Below are 23,187 nucleotides of genomic sequence, written 5' to 3' on the forward strand. Positions count from 1 at the left end.
AGCTATGTGTGTATAGTTTAAATGTAGTTTCTCAAAAAATCTGAAATGATAAATACTAACTACATTTTAAAACTGAATATTTTAAAGATTAATATGCCAACTAATTTTATATCAATATTAATCTAACTAATGCATTTGTCATTCTAAAGTCTAATTTATATAACACTTCTTTTCATTTTTCACAATAGAACATAAAAAATCTATTCACTAAGGCAAGTGCTGTAGTGAAAGTGGTTGAGCTACTGCTTGTAACATCAGCATCTAATATCCAAGGGCCTGGGATGAGTCCCACTAGTTTGCACTTCCAATCCAGCTTTCTCCTGATGCTCTTCAGCAGGCAGCAGATGAGGGCTCAAGTACTTGAGTCCCTGATGCCTAGTTCCTGCTTTTGGTTGTTGCAGGCATTTAGGGAGTGAACTAGCAGATGGAAGATCTCAGTCTCTCTGCCGCTCATTCTCTCTCTCTCCCTCTCTTTTCTTCCCTTCTCTCCATGACTCTCTCTCTCTTTCTCCTCTCCCTCTCACTGGCATTCTGCCTCCCAATTAAATTAAATCTTTCAAAATAAACCCTCTATTTATGATCTCCAATCTTACATGTAAAAGTAGCTTATTTATCTTTGGGTGAAAATTATCAATGAATGACTCATTGCCAAATATTTCATTGTGTTTGAAATGCTAAAATACCATAATTAATAAAAAGCCACATTAAATAAATTGGAGATAGACTTTTTAAGAAATCTGTATTAAAATGCTTCTGAATAAGCTTTTTCAGTGTAAACAATTTTGTATTTGTTTGGTTTTCATGAGCAGTTAGATGTAAACCAAAAGAAAGAACTAAAATTTTGGCTTAGATATTACTTGACTCTCTTGAAAGACTATTTTGGGGCCGGCCTTGGAGCTGGATTAAGCCTCTTTGATTGTGACATCTTCACCCTACATGAGAGCTCGAGAGCATGTTATCTCCACTTCCAACCCAGCTCTCTGCTAATGTGTCTGGGAAAGCAGCATAAGTTGGTCCAAGTCCTTGAGCACCTTTACCCACAAGGGAGACCCAGAAGAAGCTCCTGTTCCTGGTTTTGGTCTGACCCAGTCCTGGTTGTTGCAGACATTTGGGTAGTACACTAATGGATGGAAGATTCCTCTTTCTCTCTGTCTCCCTCTCTCTCTGCAACCCTGCTTTTCAAATAAATAAATCTTGAAAAAAAAAAAAAAGAGAGACTATTTTGAAACTAAAAATAAACAAGCCCTGGTAAGAGCTATAAATTTCCAAGAACTTATTTCACCTAAAAGGTAATGAATTTCTTAATTTTAAATATTCTAAATTAGTAGATTACAATGTGTATATCCAGCTAATGCATATCATATTTTTGTCACTGGTTAAACTCAACATAGGAAGGGTCAGGAGATGTCAACAAAACATGAACAATTCAGTAATTGTTGGTCAAGTTCTCATTTTAAGAATATTAAAGGCTGATATCCATGTTCTTCATTGTAACTCTGTTGTAACTATGATAGTGAATAAGTGCTTTCTGTCTGAGGACAATCAGGATTTTCTGTTTCTCTTATTATCAATAGTGCATTCCATGGTGATAAAGTGCAGTGCTGGTACTAATAGTTTTATAATTGCTTAAGCTTTACATTTTGTAAGCATTGGAAGACTTCACTCACCTTGTTCAAGTGGCTGGCTTTTAGTTGAAGTGGTTTTCATCTTGAGTGCCTCCCTAACAGACATGTCACAGCAGGAGCCTTTGTTAGTGTCTTGGTCACTGTCAGCCTGATCACTGTCCCCGTGCCCACTGTCTCTCAGGCTGGCTCTTTCTGGGTCCTTAAACGTGGAGCTACTGAAATACATATAAAGAAAAAGAAGAGAAAGTGTTGTCTCTACTAGTTTGAATCTGAAGTGTAGTCTCTTGCAAAGCAATTTTGACAGGAATGCAAATGGGGAAGCTGAGAAAGTTATTTAATAGGCCTTACCTTTGAACAAACTGCTGCCTGCTGCCCATGTAATTGGGCTCTGCGGGAAAATTGTCTGTCTGTGAAAGAGAAGGAAAAAAATACGTATAGTTGTACACTGGACAAATCTCCTGCAGAGCAACAAGATTTCCTAGTGGAAAAATGATTAATAATTCAAAATTTCCCTTAATCTTCAGATTTGTACATTTTAATTAAATTGGAAATTGCTGACATGTAATTATGTACTCAGAACAATTAAATGATTCCGGTCCACAAATTACCTGTTAAAGTAAACAATGAGCCTGTCATAACTGGCATTCTCTGTTAGCACCAGAATGGATAGCACTGTGTTGTTTCATTACTTAGATATTAAGATTGAATATTTGTAGGAGGAGTGGGAAAATGACCTAATTTCTCCATATTAAAAGTGTGAATTATTTAATAATACTCATTTTTAAGCATAATTACATCATCTGCTGGGATTCTGTGCCCTTCTTGATGCAATATCATTTAAAGGCATCCATTCCTCAATTAACAGATACAGGGCCTTTCCTTCAAATTTTGCCAGTAACAGACACAAGGATGCCACATATGGTTGAACTCATCTCTATGATTCATTGCTAGCTGTATCCCAATTATTGAAATTAAATCCAAACAATCCAATGGGAAAAAATGTGATACTTCCTGGCTATTAAAAACAAAGTAAAATAAAAATTAGGGGAAAAGAAGTTACTTAAAGCATTGAGAGTAAAGATGTTGAGGAGCTAGGCTTGTTTTTGTGGTTGTTTATACTGCTTCCAAACTGACATGGAGGTCTGCCAAAAAGAACTGAATTCTCCTTGTATCATGGAACAGAGTCTTTTGGGAGAAAGAGACTAGATCTTTCATAGATCTGCCTATACTGTACATTCATACACATTCCTTTTTCTTGCAGCTGACTCAGTGACAAAGCTTCTCCTGTTTTCTCATCACTTCATATCACGCCATTATTCTCTGAAGCAGCTATGGGTCCGTACAAGACCATCCAGCACACAAGTATCAGTAACACAGGAAGCATGCAATTCATGAAGCAGAGGGCCCAAGGTAAGGCTTAATGTAGTTCAATATGTGCTTTCTTTATAAACAAGGCTAATTTAAAGTAAGAGTATTGTTTTCTTCCCATATGATGATTTATTTGGCTTTATGAACTATTATTGAAAAAAAAAGAAATATGTTAAAAAATAGTTTTAAGTATCATATAAAGTCTGCTACACGTTTAGGGGCAGGGAAACCCTTCACAAATTTCTTAATCTATAATCTTTTTATATGCAATCCTTGTCCAAAGGATTTTTATCAAATTACATGCAAATATAAAGGTGAATATATCAGATTAACTTCTCATTCCTGTCTTTTAACTATTAGTTAGCAAAAGGTACTTTCATTAAAATGTATTAGTTTCCAGATTCAGTGAAGCATCATCTTTTTTGTTTCATTAATGAAAAAGTATTCTTTTAATAATAACTTTGATTTTCTAGTATAATTAATAGTGATGACTAACATCCATGGTAAAAATCTGTGCCAAAAAATGTTGCCAACTTTTAAGAACATAATTACTTAGGAATTTTACAAATTTTGCGAAATCTAGTTTGCTCTTTAAACTGATTAAAAGTATGTATCTAATACATTACTGCTATTAGTTAAAAGTTTAGGATAAGTGTCTTAGAACATTTTGGGAAAACAGAATTGTGAGAAATAAGGAGAAAGTAAAACGTAATGTGAAATTGGAAATTCTGGTTAGAAAAAATGTTATTATAAGTAGATCTGTGATTTCAATTAAGTAGGATGTGTCCCTATTTGGGACAGTGGAGAAGTGTTTCTTCTGTCCTAATAGGATTAGTTTTAAAACATGTTGGCATATTATTAAAGATATAAACTATTATAATAAATGAGAAACAAATAAAGAAACAAGACATATTTTCTCACTGAATGAAGAACTCTTAAACATTGCATGTGCATTTGTTTCTGTGTGTGCATAAATCTAGAATGCATCAGAATGTCTGAAGAACACCGCACAGTGCTACTGTTACCAAACCTTGTTTTGATGAAGAAAGAAAAATAAGAGGAAAGGAGAAAATCAGGGATTGGGAAAGAAGGAAAAAGAGAAGGAAAATAGAAGCAGAGAGAAAAGCAAGTAAAAATGCAAGATAAAAGAAAAGGAGGGTGAGAGAAACAAAAATCTATTTGAAAGGGAGGGAGGCAGGTGAGAAGCCAAGAGAAGCTGGTAAAACAAAACATGGGAAAAAGAAAAAAAGTTGCTTATAATCATAGAATTTCACAAAATGCAGATCAAAAATTTGTAACAATAAATACTAGAGTATCAACAGTTTACTAATTATGTCTGAACTTATCCATTAAGTAGATAGGAATGTGAGATTCTGTGTGTGTATAATTACCATAATGAAATAGCCATTTGTTTCTTAACAAAAATATAACTAATTCACTATGAAAACCACACAGTTTAATATATAAGGTAATATTTTCATTATTGAGGTTCCATGGTTATCTCAAAACTCATTTTAAAAACATGAATACCAAATAGTGGTAACTGCATAGAAAAAGTGAAAATAGAGAAAAAACACAAAGCAGCATCAATTAATTTAGAGGTAGGGGAACTTTCAGGTACTTTACAACATTGTATTCCAATAATTGAATTCTAGCTTCTACATTTATAATTCTTAAATTTTAAGTCTCAAAAGAAAATAGGTATGAAGTCATATTTGTTTAACTCTTTAGGTCTCAGTAAAATAATTTATAATAAATATTTACAGGTCTTGAAAATGTTAGCCTCTTTCTTACAAATTACTACAATGATTTGTCTTCAAGCCCAACTTAAACCTAGTGACTTTTAACTATTATTTCAAGAATATGTAACTTTTTTCACAAAAACTACTGTGATTTCAATTAGAGGGTAGTTAAAGTAATGTTCTCAAGTAGACATTTTGAAAAATGTAAGGTATGTTGATTTATTCAATCTTTCAATAATCAAGAACAATTTAGACAAAAATTTTCATTTTAAAGTACTATTTGCTCATGACAAAATATATCGGAATAGACATAAAACAATGTGTATTTCTATTTTTGTTTTTTTAAAAAAATTATTTGTTAAAAGCAATAAAATTTGCCTAATTTTTGTTCAGGGAACAAAGAAATAAGGTAATAGGCAAGTAAACTAACACTTTATATGAATAAAATCTTTAGGATATGAATGATTTCCTTGATTATTTGCCTTCACTCATTTTTCTACTAGTACTCAACAAATTACAATGTATTTACAAATGACATTCAAAATTTATCAGCATTATTCAATAGAAAACTAACCCTAAGCTGTGATACTTTGTACAACTTGGACATTCTACTAGAACTCAGAAACTCAGAATATGATTTTTTTTTTTAAGTAGCTCTTATGGGGCCAGCACTGTGGTGTAGTGGGTAAAGCCACTGCCTGCAGTGTCAGCATCCCATATGGACACTGATTCGAGACCCAGCTGCTCCATTTCACATCCAGCTCTCTGCTATGGCCTGAGAAGGTAGTAGAAGATGGCCCAAGGAGATGGCCCTAGTCCTTGGGCCCCTGCACCCCACGTGGGAGACCCGGAAGAAACTTCTGGCTCTTGGCTTTGGATCGGCCCAGCTCTGGCTGTTGCAGCCATCTGAGGAGTGAACCAGCAGATGGAGGACCTCTCTCCCCCACCCCTGCCTCTTTGTAACTCTGCCTTTCAAATAAAATAAATAAATCTTTTTTAAAAAAAAGTAGCTATGAGAAAGATCCAAAAATAGTAGCTAGTGAAAGTGAACCATGTTGGTTGAAATTAGGAAAGCTCTTTATTTGTGAAAGTAGATTAATCTGATATTGCTCTTTGAATGTGCCTTTATCTGAAAGTGTATTGAGTAAAAGGAGAAAAACAGGTTTTTTTACAATTAAAGAATTAAAATAGAATTTTTTAAAAAATTAAGCATTGAAAAAAATTCAAAATCTATTAATGATAACAATGTTCAATAAACTAGGAATGGAAGGAAACTTCATCAACTTTGTAAAAGGCAGCTGCCCCCCAAAAACACCCAAAAAGTGTAGCTACCATCATACTTAATGGTGAAAGATGAAAAGCCTTCCCCCAGGCAAGGAGGTTCACTCTTACCATGCCTATTTATCATTGTGCTGAAAGCCCTATCAAGTTTAATAATGCAGGAAAAATAAATAAAAGTATGTAAATTGGAAGAAAAAAATGACAATATCATTGTATTCACAGATAATATTGTTCAGGCAGAAAACAGCAAGCAATAAAAAAAAACACTGAGAACTAATTAATAAATGAATTAAGCAAGGTTGCTAGATTCAAGGTCATCACGCAAAAGTCAATCACGTCTCTGTATTCTAAAATGAACAATTTGGAAATAAAAATTTCAAAAGTGATGAATTTATAATAACTTCCCCTCAAATCAAATTCTTAGTATATAAATGCAAAAAGTTTGCAGAAAGATATGCTGAATGTTACAAAAATGGTGAAATAAATTTTTAAAATTCTAAATAAACAGAGAGTATTTACAGATTGGAAGATTCAAAATCATAAAGATGTCAATGTTCCCAAATAATCTATGCATGTTATATGTTTAAATTCCAAGCACGATATTCTTTAGATAAAAATAAGAGGATTATTTGATTTATATAGAAAAGTAAATGAACTATAATAAGCAAAGCAATTTTGGGAAATAGAATTAAGTTGAAAGAAGCTACAAAAACTCTATTTAAATAAAGACTTAATATTGAGGTTTTGTAAATTAAGGCAGTAGTGCCAAATGAACGGACCTGAAAATGGAACAAAACAAAATATAGAGGAAGCGGACCTACACAAATACCTATTTAACAGAGAATTAAATAGAAATGAACCTTCACCTACATCTAAATACGGATTTTGGATCTAAATACAAAGCATAAAATTATAAAACTTTTTAAAGAAAAGCTAAAATAAAATGTTTGTAAGCTCCTTAGATAAGATACCAAAGCATGATCCACAGAGTAAAAACTTGGACCTTATTAAGTTATGAATATTGGTTTTGAAAATGACATAGTCAAGAGAATTTAAAAACAAGCTGAAGCTTTGGAGAAAACACCTGTAATATAGTGTGCAGAATATGGAAAAAACTCTCTAAATAGTAGGAAATTGGTGGGTCTTTGGCTGAGTGGTTAAGATGCCGCTTTGAACATCAGCATCACATATTGGAGTGCCTGGATTCAAGTCCTGGCTCTGCTTTTTTTTTTTTTTTAGATTAATTTATTTATTTATTCATTTATTTTGAAAATCAGAGTTACAGAGAGAAAGAAATATTTCATCTGCTGGTTCAGTCTTCAAATTGCCACAGTGGCTGGGCCTGGGCCAGGAGTCATGAGTTTCTTCCAGGTATCTCATGTGGGTGGCAGGGACCTAAACACTTGGGCCATCTTCCACTGTTTTTCCCAGTTGCATTAGTGGGGAGCTGGATTGAAATATTGAATAGAGACCGGTGCTGTGACGTAGTGGATAAAGTCGCCGTCTGCACTGCCAACATCCCATGTGGATGCCGGTTTGAGTCCCTGCTGCTCTACTTCTGATCCAGCTCTCTGCTATGGCCTAGGAAAGCAGTGTAAGATGATTCAAGTCCCTGGGCCCCTGCACCCATGTGGGAGACCCGGAAGAAGCTCCTGGCTCCTGATAGGCACAGCCATGTGGGTAGTGGACTAGCAGGTGGAAGATTTTTCTCTCTCTCTACCTCTGCCTCTCTGTAATTCTTTCAAATAAATAAATAAATAAATAAATTTTTTTAAAAAAGGAAGTGGAATAGCTGGGACATGAACTGCTCATATGGGATGCAGGTGTCAGAGGTATTGGCTTTACCTTCAATGCCACAGTACTAGACCCCTGGTTCTGCTTCTGATTCCAGTTTCCTGCTAATGTGCACTCCAGGAAGCAGGTGATGGCTTAAATACTGTGTCCTTGGCACCCATGGAGAAGACCCAGACTGAGCTCTGGGATCTTCATTTTGGCTTTGGCATGGCCCAACCCTGACTGCTGTGGGTATCTGGAGAGTAAGTCAGTGGATGGAAGATCTCTCTGTCTGTGTATCTCTTTCTCTCTATGTCTCTCTGCCTTTCAAATAATCAAATAAATAAGTACATGCATTTTAAATAATTAAAAATGAATAAAAACCAAACAGTAAGGAAAAAAGATAAGAATAGACATTTCATCATCTAAAATATATTGAAGGTACATACAACATGAGGAAGTACTTTCTGAAATTAGCAGTCTGGGAAACACAAGTTAGAATCAGTAAAATGTTACTATATACCCATTAGATTAGATAGAATTTTTAAAATTAATGATAGTAATTGCTGACAAGGATGAAGAACAATTAGAATTTCCACACATCCAGGTGAGAAGGCAAGCTGGAACAAGTACTCTGGAAAACAATTTAATGGTTACCTATAAAGTCAACCATAAACCATATGACCCAAAATCCTATTTCTAGGCATTTACCTTAAAAAATGGATATTACACTAGTCACATAAAAATGTGTACTTGAATATTTAGAGAAGTTTTCCTTGCTAAAAACTGTATCGGCCTATATGTCTTTCAACAGGTAAATACATAGACTGTTATAACCATGTACAATGAAATACTATTGAACAATGAAAAAATGAAGTACTAATGCAACTACTGATGAATCTCAAAAACATGACAGAAAAAGAGATCAGCAGCTTCTAGAACTTAAAGCTGGAGCAATGTGTTACTAAAAAGAATATAAGGAAACTTTTTTAGGATGATGGCACTGTTGAGTATCTTGGTTAATTCATGAATCTACACATGTATAGAAACCTATATATTCCAAAAAAAGATTCATCACACTGTATGCCAATTTAAACATTATACCAAAACATATCTAACTTTATCATCTGCCTTTCATGCATGCTGAGAATTATTTTGCCTCATAGAAAGTAATTTTAAGGGGCCAGCATTGTGGTGTAGCAGGTAAAGCCACCTCCTGTGATGCAGGCATCTCATATGGGCACTGGTTTGAGTCTCAGCCACACCATTTCAGGTCCAGTTCCCTGCTAATAGCTTTGGAAAAGCAGTGGAAGATGGTCCAAGAACTTGAGGCCCTGCACCCATGTGGGAGACCCAGATGAAGCCCTTGGCTCCTGGCTTCGGCCATTGTGGCCATCTAGTGATTGAACCAGCTGATGGAAGATCTCTTTCTGTCTCTCTCTCTCTGTAGCTCTTTCAAATCAATGAATACTTAAAAAAAAAAAAAAAAAGGAAAGGAAAGGAAAAAGTCTAAAACTACAAATTACTTTATTAAATATTCATAGCAAAGAGTGTTTCTGAACTTGTCTTTTAAAATAATATGAGCCAACTTCCAAAACCTATGTAACAAGCTCATTTTCATTTGGACAGAATACAGATGGGTTTGGGATATGGAGATATAGCCATACCAGCAAACTCAAGCAATAGCTCTATAAGACAATCACTTTAAATGTGAATTATTTAGCTCAAATTTCATTTCTTTTAAAGATTATATTTTCTTGTATGCAGCTGTTTGCTCAGTCATTAAACAGATACTTTAAAGATTTCAGACTGAATTCACTGCAAGAGAGTAGCTTCTCTTCTTAACACAGGAAACAAACATAACTCAATCATAAAGAACTAGGATCCATCTTCAAAAAGAGAGAGTTTTTAAATTTAGAAAATACTTTCTAAGATTGATTTTTGAAGAAAAAAGAATGACTCTTCATTTGGAAGTAATCTGTAGCATACTTTTATAAAGACTCGGAAAACATGTAATGTAAACTAATTAGCATCTGAGATGTACCAAAGTGTATGCAAGATATTGCAAAGATATTTTACAATATTAGGGGTAAAATTGAGACAATAGTAGCTAAAATATATGGTTGTGTGCATAAATAAGATAACATATGAAAACTTCTTAGTTACATAATACAATTCCACTCTAATTTTTAAAATCTTTGTCCAACACTGTAATGATCATGAACTAATAATACAATTCCACTCTAATTTTTATTTTAAAATCCTATGCCCAACACTACAATGATCATGAAATAATGTAACTAGATAAAAGTATGGTAAACTTCAAAATGATACGTGGATGTCTATACAATGGGGTACCTGTGGGATGAGAAAAACAAAGACCTCATTATTTTAATCTTATATCTAAGAAAAAGTATCAGAATACTAGTCTTCAAATGTATCTCTGCAAAAGGAAGAAAGAAATAGATGAGAATTAGGAAGCTGGATTCTATGGTCATCATATATACTATTAAGTAAATGTTGCTAGAATTCAATCTGTGATTAGTGAGACCAAACTCTAGTAAGTAAATATGTAAACAATAACCTTAATATTAATTAACTGGTATTATATGACCAGCTATAGAGCCATATGACAGGAAACTTCCTATGGAGGGCACAAGTTTGACACACCAAAACAGATCTGGCATATCCAGAGTGATTGGTGTAGGAACACAGGATGCACTAGATTATAAACTCCCAGCATTCTTGATGTCTTCTTGCCTTTCTCTGTTTCTTTACCAAAGAGGAGACCTGTGGGACAGAGTCTACTTTCAGTCCAGTAACTAAATTCATTCTTCACACATACATTTAAGACGGAATAAAGGAATACAAAAAAAATCCAACATTTGACAATGTAAAATTCAAAGTATCTGAGATCCAATCAGGAACTCCAAGGTATGCAATAAATCAGGAAAATATAACTCATATCTGGGAGAAAAATCAATGAATAAAAACAGAGTCAAGGATGATAGAGATGATGGAATCAACTAATAATAGCCTGAAAATCTATTAGAAATATTACAAAGGTAGTTCAAAAATTCATGGAAAGCTTGAAATAAAAACATGGATTTTGTTGAAAAGTTCCTTCATAATACTCGTTTTCCATGAGCCTTTAAAGGATCCCCTCATTTGCTCAGGAATGTAAATGCAGAATACAGAGAAGTGCCTCCTTAGAATTTATACCTTCATTATTTCCCTTGCCTCACCTTAATCTTGGCCCTGAAGGAGATAAATGGAAGATATTAAAGGAGATCCAAATGGAACTTCTAGAAATGAAAATGGCTTTATTTTGAATTTAACATACGATAGTCCTGGCAGCAGGTTAGACGCTTGAGTCAGAATACATGCAGCATTTCACTCCAGGTTCTACAAGAATTTGCCTCAATAATTGTTTAAAATCCCAAATTTAGTTTTAAGTACATCTCTACAGACTTTACATGTTTGTGTCAACATTGTCCTAATATTTTGTAATGTACTAGATAGTGAATGCAAGTATAACAAATACAAAAAAAAAAGCAGTAACAATAAAAAGATGAAGAGGATTTTTAATTTTAGATGTATTTGTCTAGAAGAAGAATTCCTGAGGGAAAATGAAAGTAAATCTTTGACTCTTTGAAGTCCCTTAACAGATCAATTTACCTTTCACAAACTAATCTGGGTTTGGAGGTGTTGAGGAAAAACACAGTGTTTTGTCAAAAAGTAAATGATTCTAGATAAGGTGTTAAATAATACTTCTAAGTTCAATTAAATGTGTATGTTCAGTGTTCAGGAAAAGAGGAGTGGAATTTTGAAAAATCCGTTTGAATTAGGGACGTAAGGTTGATTTCATATATTGATCTAATTGAATTGAAAACAAAACAAAACAAGTTTGAGCTTTTCCATTCATTCAAAGGCATTGCCTTTGCATTGATAACAAGCATTCTCTTTGCAGCAGACTAAACACAAGGCAGTGTTAAGAGTAGAATAATTCACTTTAAGCCTTTTCATACCGGCACTGCTTCTGATAGCTTTGCCTTCAACAGAATATATGGTGTGGTACTTTCTACATTGCTGAAGTAGCAACAGCATTTTAAGCCACCACTTATAAAGTTATCTGACAGCACCTATGGCTTTCAAATTTTTAAAGTGCATGAAGTATGACAATAACTGTATTTATCAGTGGTTTTCAAAATAATCCGTTTTATACAACTATAGTGTGGTTGACATTTGTGTTTTGTTACTAAAGGCATAATAAAAGCACAGGATATTCTTACCAAATTGAGCAAAAAACAGTCTTCCTTTAAATTAAAATGGGAAGATAGGAAGAGCTGTTTCCTGTAAGAATTTTGAGTCTCTTGCTCAGTGAGAATGAGTAGGATTAGTTTTTAAAATGATCTGGGTATATATTAAAATCTCTTGCAAATGTTCAGTTTATAAATGAGTGATAACTTCAATAACTTATGTTTCAGAATTTAATTATGTAATTTATGATTCTTGAACACAGTCATCCTTGACAAGAACAAAGAAAATTGAGATAATCAAAAGGTAAAACGCATGCTATTTATTAACTATAAAAGTGTAATAGATAGTGAATGCTACACACTCCCTTTACGTATTTTCTGAATCTTGAATCCCAAGGGCCACTGAGGTGCTGCTGAATGCTAGACATGCTTTCTCCTTAATAATGGTAATGATGTTATGCCATGAGTTGATGTCTTAAGAAAGAAATCAGAATCTACTTAAGGATTGCTAACTCCAACATTCTCAATTCTCCGATTCCCTTCAGTGTGGTCAGCTCTCCATCCCAGCTCTATCCAATACCCAGTCTTCCCCTTTTATTCTAGAGGTGGTGGCAGGAAAAATTCAAAGTTCTTTTCTTTACTGCTTTGTGCTGTTTCTCAGTTAGACTTTTCATCTCTGACGACGCCTCTGCTTTTCACCCCTCCCATGTTCTCTTTCCATCTCTATTAAGAATACTGAAGGATTTTCCCACTGGAAAGAATTTCTAAAACTGGATTCTCTGCAATTGGGCCCTCAGGAATAAGAACTCAAGGCTTTAATGTGGCCAATGAAAATTCATTATAATTCTGAAATAGCTTTTCTAGTATTCCCAATATATGAGGAGAAAGAAGGAAGAGATAAATTGATGATGTCATTTTACCAACTACCCCTATGACTACTGAGTCATTACTTTAAATCAGATTTGATCACTTTTAAGGAACTTTATAATAAGCAAAAAATTTACAAAGTGAAATATTTATATGCAAATTAGTTTTTAGTCTAATTCATTCAAACCAAGCTGCACTAAATCTGAATGTAGGTTAGAATGTTATTTTGTACATTCTGCACTGGGAGATTTGGTGTATGCTGTCTTATATGAGAATGTACAAAACATTATTGGTCTTTATTATTCATTCTTCTCAAATGAACAAGGAGACACAGTGGAGTTATTGTCCACATTTTTAAACAGAGAAACTACAGCTAAGTGACTTTCATAGAGTTGCCTATCATATTCTCAATTCATTGTAAAACAATGAGTCTTACCAGAGACTGCTAGCACTAGTCACTTTCTGTGATGCTGCTATGAGACAGAGGAGGAAGATGATAATGAGCCACCCTAACATCTCTGGAAATAAGTTGATGAGAAATGAATGTAAGGAATACCTTGGGTGCATTTTGAAGTCCCCAAGCTTTCACATGGGCTTCAAAGGTAATTTTTAAGTGACACTCCCCCCCAAAAAAAGAACGCTACTTCTCTTGAAAATACTTATAAAAATTATTACTAGCTAAGCAAAAATGGTACTTAAATCAAGGCTAATAACAGATGATTCTTTGGGAGTCTGCACTTTTACCTTTTCTGCACTTTAATGTTAAATTCTTTTAATATGCTGAACATTATATATTAGTGTAATAACTAGATTTTTTTCTTTGACTAATAGCACAAAAAGATAATAGTATCCATTTATTATCAAATATTCTAATGCAAGCACTAGGCTTAACCATATGATTACTTACCATCATTATACTCATAAAAATTGTCAAAAATACTTACTTATAAGTATTATATAAGTATCTTAATACTTACCTTATAAGAACAAAAGAAATTAAGATACTAAATTCAGCCAGTGATTTTGTGAACTTCCCAATATCCCTTAAAAGGTTTAAAGGTGAACCAAATGCATACAATAGGTGTCATATATTTCATCACTTTATGTTTTTACAATATACTAAAATTAATACTTTTTGAATGCAATGATTTTGGCAAACACAGCTCACCGGTCTTGCAGCTCAAAATGTTGAGTTACCACTCAGAAATAAAGTCAATTATTACTTAGTAAGAGGCTACCTTTAACAAATGAGAGAAAATAGAATACATAGCTTCAGTTTTTTGTCTTGTTTCTACATCAGTCTTGCAAGCCACTACCTTTATAAGTGCATTCTAATTCCTAACAGGAAAAAAAAAGGAGGTTCAAAGTGAAATGGACTGATAAAACACATTTCTAATTTTTCCTTTCTCTCTTTATTGGCATAGATAATGTTTATTTTTTGTAATTATAAACAATAAATCAGTTATTAATGAATACTTTGGGAGGATTTTGATGTCCCCAAGCTTTCCATAGGCTTCAAAGGTAATTTTTAAGTCCTCATCCACAAAGAGAAACTGAAATAAAATTATAAGGCTCACCAAAACTGACTCATTAGATTTGAATTTCTGATTTTAAAACCAAATAGTAACTTGAGGCAACAAGTATGGAAGTTCAGGACATAATATACAAATAATGGTAGGCTTTTCCTTAGAAATGACTATTACAAAAGAAAAGATACTCTTCAATATAAGAGAAAAGTTAATTATTAAACAAATTTATGAGTATTAGATTACTAGAATATTTATCATTTTTCTCTGAAATATGAGAATAAGAATCATATTTAAATGTATGATTTTGTGGAAATAGTCTATTTTAGGTAGATATTCATACCTGAAATTAAAATAAAGCAATGTGTCTTTACTAATGCTAACATATTTTTAATTAAACATTAGCACAAGATAAAATGAAATCTCTCTCCTCTTTATCAGAGTATTACATAATGACTAATTTAAGCATCTCCAGTTCTTTCTTAGCTTGAAGACTTTAATTCTAAGAATTTTTCTCTTCCAATTAAAGAAACACTCTTACTTAAAACAATAGGCCTCCCTTCCTTCTTACCCAAGTTTAAAATAGGGATCATTTAAAAATACAAATAAAATCCTTTTGGTTTCATTATAAATTCTTTAAAATCTACATGATGCAGTTTTATAAACATATAAATTTTTAAAAATGCTAAGAAATATTCTTAATAGTAATGTCTCACAACAGTGTCTGGCCTGTGGCCTACTGGTTTTGAAAGTAAAGTTCTCTTGGTATTTAGCCATGTCGAGTCATTTACCTGTTGTCTAATGGCTGCCTTTATGCTTCAGAGACTGTATAGCCTAAAAATCCTAAAATATTTACTATCTGGCTCTTAACAGAAAAAGTTGTTGATGCCTGGCTTAAAAAGCCCAAGTCTCAGTTTTTAATTATATAATTAAAAATGTTACTCTAGTCATGCATGCAGATAAAATATTAATGAGGGATTTTTACACATGCACTATGCTTAATTAGGTCATAGTTTAAAAAAAAACACACGTTATTTTCTTTCTTGGTACATGAACTTCTCTCAAGGGATGTACATATAGAAAGCACTTAATTTGAAACTTGTTCACCTTTTTAAGGGGATTTCAGGGTTAGATGATCTGTAGTATGTTTATATTGAATTCCAAACTACTTAAAACTGCAGAAACAGTACCATCACAGGAATACCTGAAAACAAATTGATCTTAGACATATGGAGTTTCCTAGAGTAAATTACAAATTCCACAGGAGTAGACTTAGGGTGAGAGTAAATACCCCTTCTTTCCCAGCAACATTGCTCTTCAGTTCTTGGTTCCTTGAGAGAATTCACTCTTAAACTCAGATCATGCTCTTTTAAGATTTCTTATTTATTTTACAAGGTTATCTATTAATTTTTAACTTCACCTGTAGAGCCATTATAATTATTTCTTTTTTATGGATGGGAAACTGAAGACTGTGGAGTTCATGAAAGGATATTTAGAGCCTCCAAAATGGGTTAGTAATACGAACAAGTTTCACATTTTGCTTTCTTTCAAGTAACATATGACTCTTCTGGCTTTTGTGTGTATCATTCTTTCTTTTCCTTTTTTTCTATTTATCATTGTCACAAATTTTACAGATTTATTATTCTCATTCTAATAATGCTTGTTAATCTACACTCCCCACACAATTTCTAGTATCAGGTCACACCTTGTGGGATGGTTTCTTGGCCCTATAACTGGTCAACTCTGAATTAGATTAACACTAAAAAGTAAGGAGGTCCTCTAGATAATTTTGATCGGAATAAAAGACTCAAAGTCAATTATTTGATTAATTCTGAGAATCTGGGCTGCTTTGGGGATTTCCAAAATTTCAGATATGTTTCTGTGATACAGGAACTACCTGCAGACTCTTGAAATTATTACTGGACTTTTATTTGAAAGACTCTATGTCACTGTATTGTATTTAGGTCCCAGCAGAGTACTTTGTGTCTGTTATGTGGAAGACAAAAAGAATTCTTCTACAAATTGATCTGTACTCTTTGAACTAAGCTGCAGTACTTCATAGCAATGCTTATTCCTGATGAATGATGTTTTCATGCTCTATAGATGCCTCAGTATGACAAACGCATGTCAATCAAGACATTTCAAGTGATATATGAGCAAGAATCCTAACCTTTGAATAAGATAATCGTAGTTCTCTATTCTTCACTGTGTGTATACATAGAAAAGGCCACTGTACTTTAATTTCCTTATAAGAAAATAAGTGTAAAATGAAATCAGATGCAATTTAGCATCAAATTTTTAAATATTTATTATTATTAAAACAGTTCTTTCATAAAAATTACTCTCTGTTTCTGCCTGGTGTAAGCTTTTCTTGCCACAAAGTCTCCCTACATGAAAATCATGGTTCACAAAAAAGACTTAGTAACATCTTGCCACTTCAGAAATAACTTTGTTAGTTTAAGAAGTTTGATTCCTGAAAACCAATTTGTGCAAGATAGTTTACCAAAATTGCTTGTTTAGAATTAAGACAAAAATAAACAAGCCTGATTTAGAGAGTAGAAAATAGAAATTAATATTTAAGCGGCCAGCGCTATGGCATAGAGGGTAAAGCCTCCACCTGCAGTGCCGGCATCCCTTGTGGGTGCAAGTTCGTATCCTGGCTGCTCTACTTCCCATCCAGCTCTATGCTATGGCCTGGGAAAGCAATATAAGATGGCCCAATTTCTTGCGCCCCTGTGCCCACGTGGGAGACTCAGAAGTTGTTCCTGGCTCCTGGCCTCAGATCAGCTCAGCTCTGGCTGTTGCGGCCAATTGGGGAGTGAACCAGTGGATGGAAGACACCTCTTTCTCTGCCTCTCCTTCTCTCTGTAACTCTGACTTATTACAAGATAAATAAATAAATACATCTTTAAAAAAAAAGAAAAATATATTTATAATTAAATAATTTAGGAATTTATACTCATGAGAAAAGTTACTTTTTTATAATTCTAAGTAATCTGGGAGAAAATTGTATTCTTATACAACTGCTAAAATTTAGACCGATGGAAATTTTGTTTTTACAGAAGACTATGTTTGCCTATCACTATTCTGAACTTTAACTGCTCCAGAATATTTCATGTAATCTGCTCTAAACAACAACAATATTTTTGTGTTCATATTTATTCAACACCTAATATAGAACATAATCTTCATATAATAATCACAATTCTTTTTCAGTTCTTACAAAAGAACTATGAATAACAAGGATTATTATATCTTTAAACAGAAAATATCTAAGAAGTTTAAGAAGCTTGCATTGACTGAAGAGGCAATTTTTATTTTATTTTACCAGGAATGTTGTGATGAGAATCTTAGTGTACAATCTAACCATTTCTATCAGAGAGTGACCGATTATAACCAAATTATAATATCCCATTAAAGGGTCCAAAATTCTACCATTGTCAGATAATAAGAAGTACATTATTGACATGGAAAGATGTCCATATTATATTTACAGAATTTTAGGTAAAATCCAGCTTAACATCATATTTAATATAAAATTTTTTTGTAAAAAGTCTAGTTGTGTGGATGTTTATACACATGTGCTTTTGTACATGAAAGAAATAGAAATATATACAGAGTCACAAGCCATTATTCAAAATCCTTGCCTTCAGACATATTTTGTAAGGCTTCTTTCATAATTGTAATGAAAATTTGAGACATATGTTATCTATTATCCATCTTAAGTGAAAAATATTAATACACTAAATAGAATACCTAAAGTTTATAAATAGTTTTATCTGAGTTCTGGCCTGAGTCATTTGGATGTTTTAATTGGAGATAATAAGTTGTAGATTTACACAACAAAAGCTAGCAGTAACTACCTCAGAGTAGTAAGCCATAGGCTATTAAAATATATAAATCAAGTTTCTCTGTTTTCAGTCTGGAATTATGTAATGATTTCTTATTATAGACCAGACACTGTTGTAGATATGAGTTTTCTAGTAGACTTTTTGCTGTGAGAATTCCTGTTAAAAAGAAGGCAGAAATATAATCAAAATTTTGAAAGAAAATATGAAAATGAAACTCTAAAACTTGTAACATATTGGGAAATAAGCTGAAAATATTTTGCTACAAAAACATGGATTTCTGAATGTCAGGGTTTTGTGACATTTTTTGCTAATTTTTCTAAAAGTCTCTTTCTTTTTTTTTTTAATAGAGTAACTACTGAATTGCTAAAAGTCAAACAAGTCAGGAGTGACTGGCCCCGAAGTCAAATGTCGGTGATCCACCCCTGGAGGCTGACTACAAATTGCTAGTTCAACGATAGAGTAGTTGAGATCCAAAACACACCAGACTAGCAGTGCCTGAATCTCAGCTACACAGATTTAAAGGCACAAAGTCTCAGTGGAACAGCTTCATATCTGAAGTAATCTGTTATTCTGCAAAACACCTATGGTCCAAAATCTCTAATACTTATACTTCAACATTGATTAAAGAATTCTTCTTTATAGGTTTCTTAATTCTATTATTTGTTTTGCTTTTTATTTATATAAATTTCTCATTCATGCATCACACATATTTTTGTATAAACATGAGTGTAAATGACAAAGTACATAATTGTCCTAAGAATTGAAAAGGCAAAATAGTTGTTCTCTTCTGTAATAGTGTGTTTCCCTACTCTTTCCTTCTTTCCAAAACAAGGATTTCACCTTGTCATATATACCTTGAAAAAAATGGGCTTCCCCCCTTTCTGGAGGTAGTTGAAGTTTTTCAAATAGACTTAGGTAGTTTATAAAACTAAGTATACTTAATATTAAAACACTCTTTTTTCCCAGTCTGATTTATGGATCCTTGTACTGTTTCTTGGGAGGACAGAATATCACCAATATAAAATGGTCCACCCAGTACGATAGTATATACAAAGCTCAAGCTGAAAGCATAGCAATAAGCTCTTCTACTATTATTGCAGAACCAATAAATAAGCATAATGAAAATCATGGCACAGTATTACATTACTTTGTATTGCTTCTATTCATTAAAAAATAAGTGCATTTAAAATAATTTTACCTGTCAAATGATAGCTTTGCATTTAAGATAGTGCTGAAAGAAATATTAGTAAAGAAGAGATGCATGATTTTATGTGGCTTATATCAAGATTATGATGGAAGTACAAGGGATCTAAGCAGTAACTACTTCACATCAAAATGGTAATAAGCATTGTATCCAAAAAGTATACATCATTCACTTGTACTGGAATATTCTGATATATGAAGTCAATAAAAACAAAATTTAAAGGTCTTAAAGAAAGCATCCCTGTCAATTAGACTTTGGATGGATTCTCCTTTTTCAACACCCCTGTTTATTTAATATGCTAGATTATATTAACAGCACTGGCTTGTAAATAAGAAATATCTAAATCCTATTAATGGAGATATGCTGCCAAAGCAATCAGCTTCACCCGTAAAAAGTTTCTAAATATTTAGAAAAGCTGTGAAATGGGATTATAAGGTTAAGCTATGTACATCTGGCTCACTATTATATAAATATTTCGGGAATTTGATCTCATAGGCTAAAGAAACACCTGTCTAATCATGACTCTTTTTCAAGTTACATGAATTGCAGCGAGCAAAGCAGCACACAAATGCTGACAAGAAATCTTGACCAATTTACATAATGTACTTCTTATACTGGGCACATAATTTTATCATACATCATCCCTCTAAGTGAAGGCATAAAAAATATTCCAGAAAGGTTCTGTGGCACTGTATTTATGTTGATGAAAGGTGCTACAGGTGTCCGAGATTTCAAAACTCAACAACTACCTGAAATACTAAAAAGCTACGATGATTTTTTTCTTGTGGTATGATATGTAATTAGCATAATTGGATGCTGTGAAGTATGATTTTAGTGCATTGTAGATCCAGAGAATAGTAAGAAGTAGGAGCCCATGCATAAAGTAACAATAAAAACGTGAGCTGTTCTCCAAGTTAATAAAAACCTTAATAAGGTGAACATTAGTTGCTTTTAACCAGATTCAGGATTAAAAAACTAGGTTGACTCTTTATCAAATACACATCATCCCACTAAGCCTCATTTTTTCAAATTTTGTTAAAAAAAGAATTAGGTTAAAACATTCACTGAGATGGCTCTTATCAAATTAACTTCAATGTCCAGCTTGAAAACACAAATTTTGAAACTGTGGTTCAAAATAGCAGCTAAAGGTCAATGGATCAAATTTCTAATATTTCCCAGGAGCAGACGGGTGCAATAAAATCTGATGATTGAATTTTAAATACTTTCATGCACCTTTTATCTGTTTCCCCACATGTTGACTCTATCTTAATGCTCTAACAAGATAATAGGTTTATTATGATTAACCAAGTGAAATATCTCCACTTTACAATTACTTATATCATATTACCTGGGGATATTGACCAGGGTTCCTTTCTTCTCTTACCCCCTGGGCCTCTCCATCATTAATCCATACTCATATCCAATAAAACACAAGCCACAATATCATTAAATAACAAATACTTATAGATAATAGGATTTTTCAAGTTAAATAATCAGTAGTTAATGCAAATATTAAGTTCAAGCTCATGCACTCAATGTGAAATTTCAGAGTAAAATAATCTGAAGGAATCTGTCAACCAGTTTAACTACAAAGTTCCTTTTCCTATAAAATGATGAATTGACACACAAACTTATTCTGACCTGCAAAGTCATTAACACAGAAAAAATGTTTACTGAGCTTTAAAAAATCTATTTTTCATCAGTGGCAGTTGGAGAATTGTACTTCTACTATATCTTATTACAGCATACTCTTGGCTGAAGAGCAAAGAGAAAGAATCATGCTTTCACATAAAAAAGAAACATTTTACCTCTTCAAATACATAATCAAGCTTAGGGTAAAGGAAATTGAAGAAGGTTTTCATTTTAACTAATAATCAAAAGTTTCTGGTCCTTCAAATATATTCTCAAAATTTCAAGTACACTACTACTTAAGCTAACAGATTTCTATATATCTTTACCATGTAAAATCAACGATATGAATTCAATGCAGAAATGAATGTATAGCTAAGCATTAATCTGGTGATAAAAACCACTATTCCTCAGCAACATACACATGGATTTTAAAAAATGTATCTTTGCTTTCTGGGATGAATCAAACTAGCTCACTATGACTGATTATGAAAACAGTTGAACACCTAAGGGAAAAAAGTACATTTATCTTTGCATTATGTAAATATAAAATGTCATAAATATCCTTGTGAAAAGCAAATTTTCTGCTGAGATGTCACAGATTGAAGATAAAATAGCAAGGATCAGAAGGTCAATATAAGACGTAAATAACAATTCCTTCCTTTTGTTTCACTTAGAATTTTGTGTTTTGTGTGATACTTTTCAAATGTTTGAAGAACCTTTCAAAGTCTTTAAACAATGATACAAAATGTTTGTGGAAACAAGGACTAAAAAATTAAAAGAGGAGCACGGCAACTGTTGTGGCGTAGCAGGTAAAGTTGCCTCCGACACAGGCATCCTATAAGGATGGCAGTGTGAAAATCTCAGCTGCTTCACTTCTGATCCAGCTCCCTGCTAATGTGCCTGGGAAAGCATTGAAGGATGGCCCAAGTGCTTGGGCCTCTGCACCCATGTGGGAGGACTAGAAATAGTTCTGGACTCCCGGCTTCAGTCTGGCCCAGCCCAGGCCACTGTGACCATTTGGGGAGTGAACCAGTGGATGAAAGATCTCTCTGTCTCTCTCCCTCTCTGTCTATATATAACTCTACCTTTCAAATACATAAATAAATCTTTAAAAAATATTAAAAATAAGTTTATTTTGGTGCAAACTGCTTCTGAAACACACTAATAGTTTTTTTTCAAGATACACATTTACCATGAACTTTTTGAAGACTCCTCATATGCATGGATTTCAGAAATTTTTTTCACCAAAATGAATTTGTCTTTTAATTCCATTTCCAACTCCTTTTTGAAGAACTCCAATACAAGTTTTTATTTTTTTGAAATTAATTTATAATTCATTTTTCACTTTATTTGAAAGGTAGATACAGAGAAAGATGCCAGGCTAAAATCTAAAGCCAAGAATTCCAACATGGGTGTCCCCCATGAGTGGCAAGAATTGAAGTACTTTAATCATTGTCTGCTGCCTTCTTGGGTGTTCATAGCAGGAAGTAGGAATAGGACACAGAACCATAACTCAAATCATGGGGCACTCTTATATGGGGTGCAAGTTATGCCAAATATTCACCCAGTGGTTTTTAATTGCATGTTTTGATGTGAGGACTAACAAACAACTGAAAATTTATGCGTTTACTGAACATTCAGACGTCTGCAAACGTTACTTAGAAGTTACGTTTCCTCTAGATTCTAAGCCATATTCTTTAAAAGAAAACACGCATAGGAAAAACTTTCAGAAAAAGTCACACATTTAGAGAAATGAGGAAAATGCAGATTAACACAGGCCCAGTGGCCCATGGTATCTGAGAAAATATCTGCTCCTGGCACAGAGGCCTCCTGTAGTAACATGAAGCCAAGACATATGCTAGTTTTCCTTCCATCTGAATTGAGTAGCACTGTTTGCTGATGTGCTTTTTTTTCCAAAAATGTCATATACTTTAGGGTGAATTTACAGATTGATTAGAACTAAAATGTTTAGGCAAATGTGGATATAAAAGTCTGCACTGAGAACTCTTTAATTAATGCTATTTATATAACATATTTCCTAAATATGTGCTTGAAAATT

The 23,187-nt window shown here is 33.2% G+C and overlaps 1 protein-coding gene, 1 long non-coding RNA gene and 1 other non-coding gene across 8 annotated transcripts in view; 2 read left to right on the forward strand and 1 right to left on the reverse strand.

The window, feature by feature from the left end:
• The window catches only part of PCDH17 (protocadherin 17), a 96,775-nt gene that overhangs the window by 59,744 nt on the left and 13,844 nt on the right, over nt 1-23,187 (reverse strand). For 3 of the 6 annotated variants that reach the window (XM_051850016.2, XM_070048407.1, XM_051850014.2), the window contains exons 2-3: nt 1,974-2,032; nt 1,668-1,837 (exon numbers count right to left, since the gene is read on the reverse strand). In XM_051850016.2, coding sequence (XP_051705976.1) covers nt 1,668-1,837; nt 1,974-2,032 — 229 coding nt within the window. Of the gene's footprint in view, nt 1-1,667; nt 1,841-1,973; nt 2,033-23,187 lie in introns of all 6 variants that reach the window. The other 3 variants (XM_051850015.2, XM_008260035.4, XM_051850013.2) reach the window with 1 other exon arrangement.
• Nucleotides 2,938-5,741, forward strand: LOC138843693 (uncharacterized). The gene is made up of 2 exons (XR_011378649.1): nt 2,938-3,035; nt 5,390-5,741. It is a non-coding gene; the product is annotated as an uncharacterized lncRNA (long non-coding RNA).
• On the forward strand, nt 21,576-21,640 carry LOC127492206 (small nucleolar RNA SNORD29). Its single transcript, XR_007921366.1, has one exon. It is a non-coding gene; the product is annotated as a small nucleolar RNA SNORD29 (small nucleolar RNA).

This window comes from Oryctolagus cuniculus, chromosome 9 (genome assembly GCF_964237555.1).
Source record: "Oryctolagus cuniculus chromosome 9, mOryCun1.1, whole genome shotgun sequence".
NCBI classification, from domain to species: domain Eukaryota; kingdom Metazoa; phylum Chordata; class Mammalia; order Lagomorpha; family Leporidae; genus Oryctolagus; species Oryctolagus cuniculus.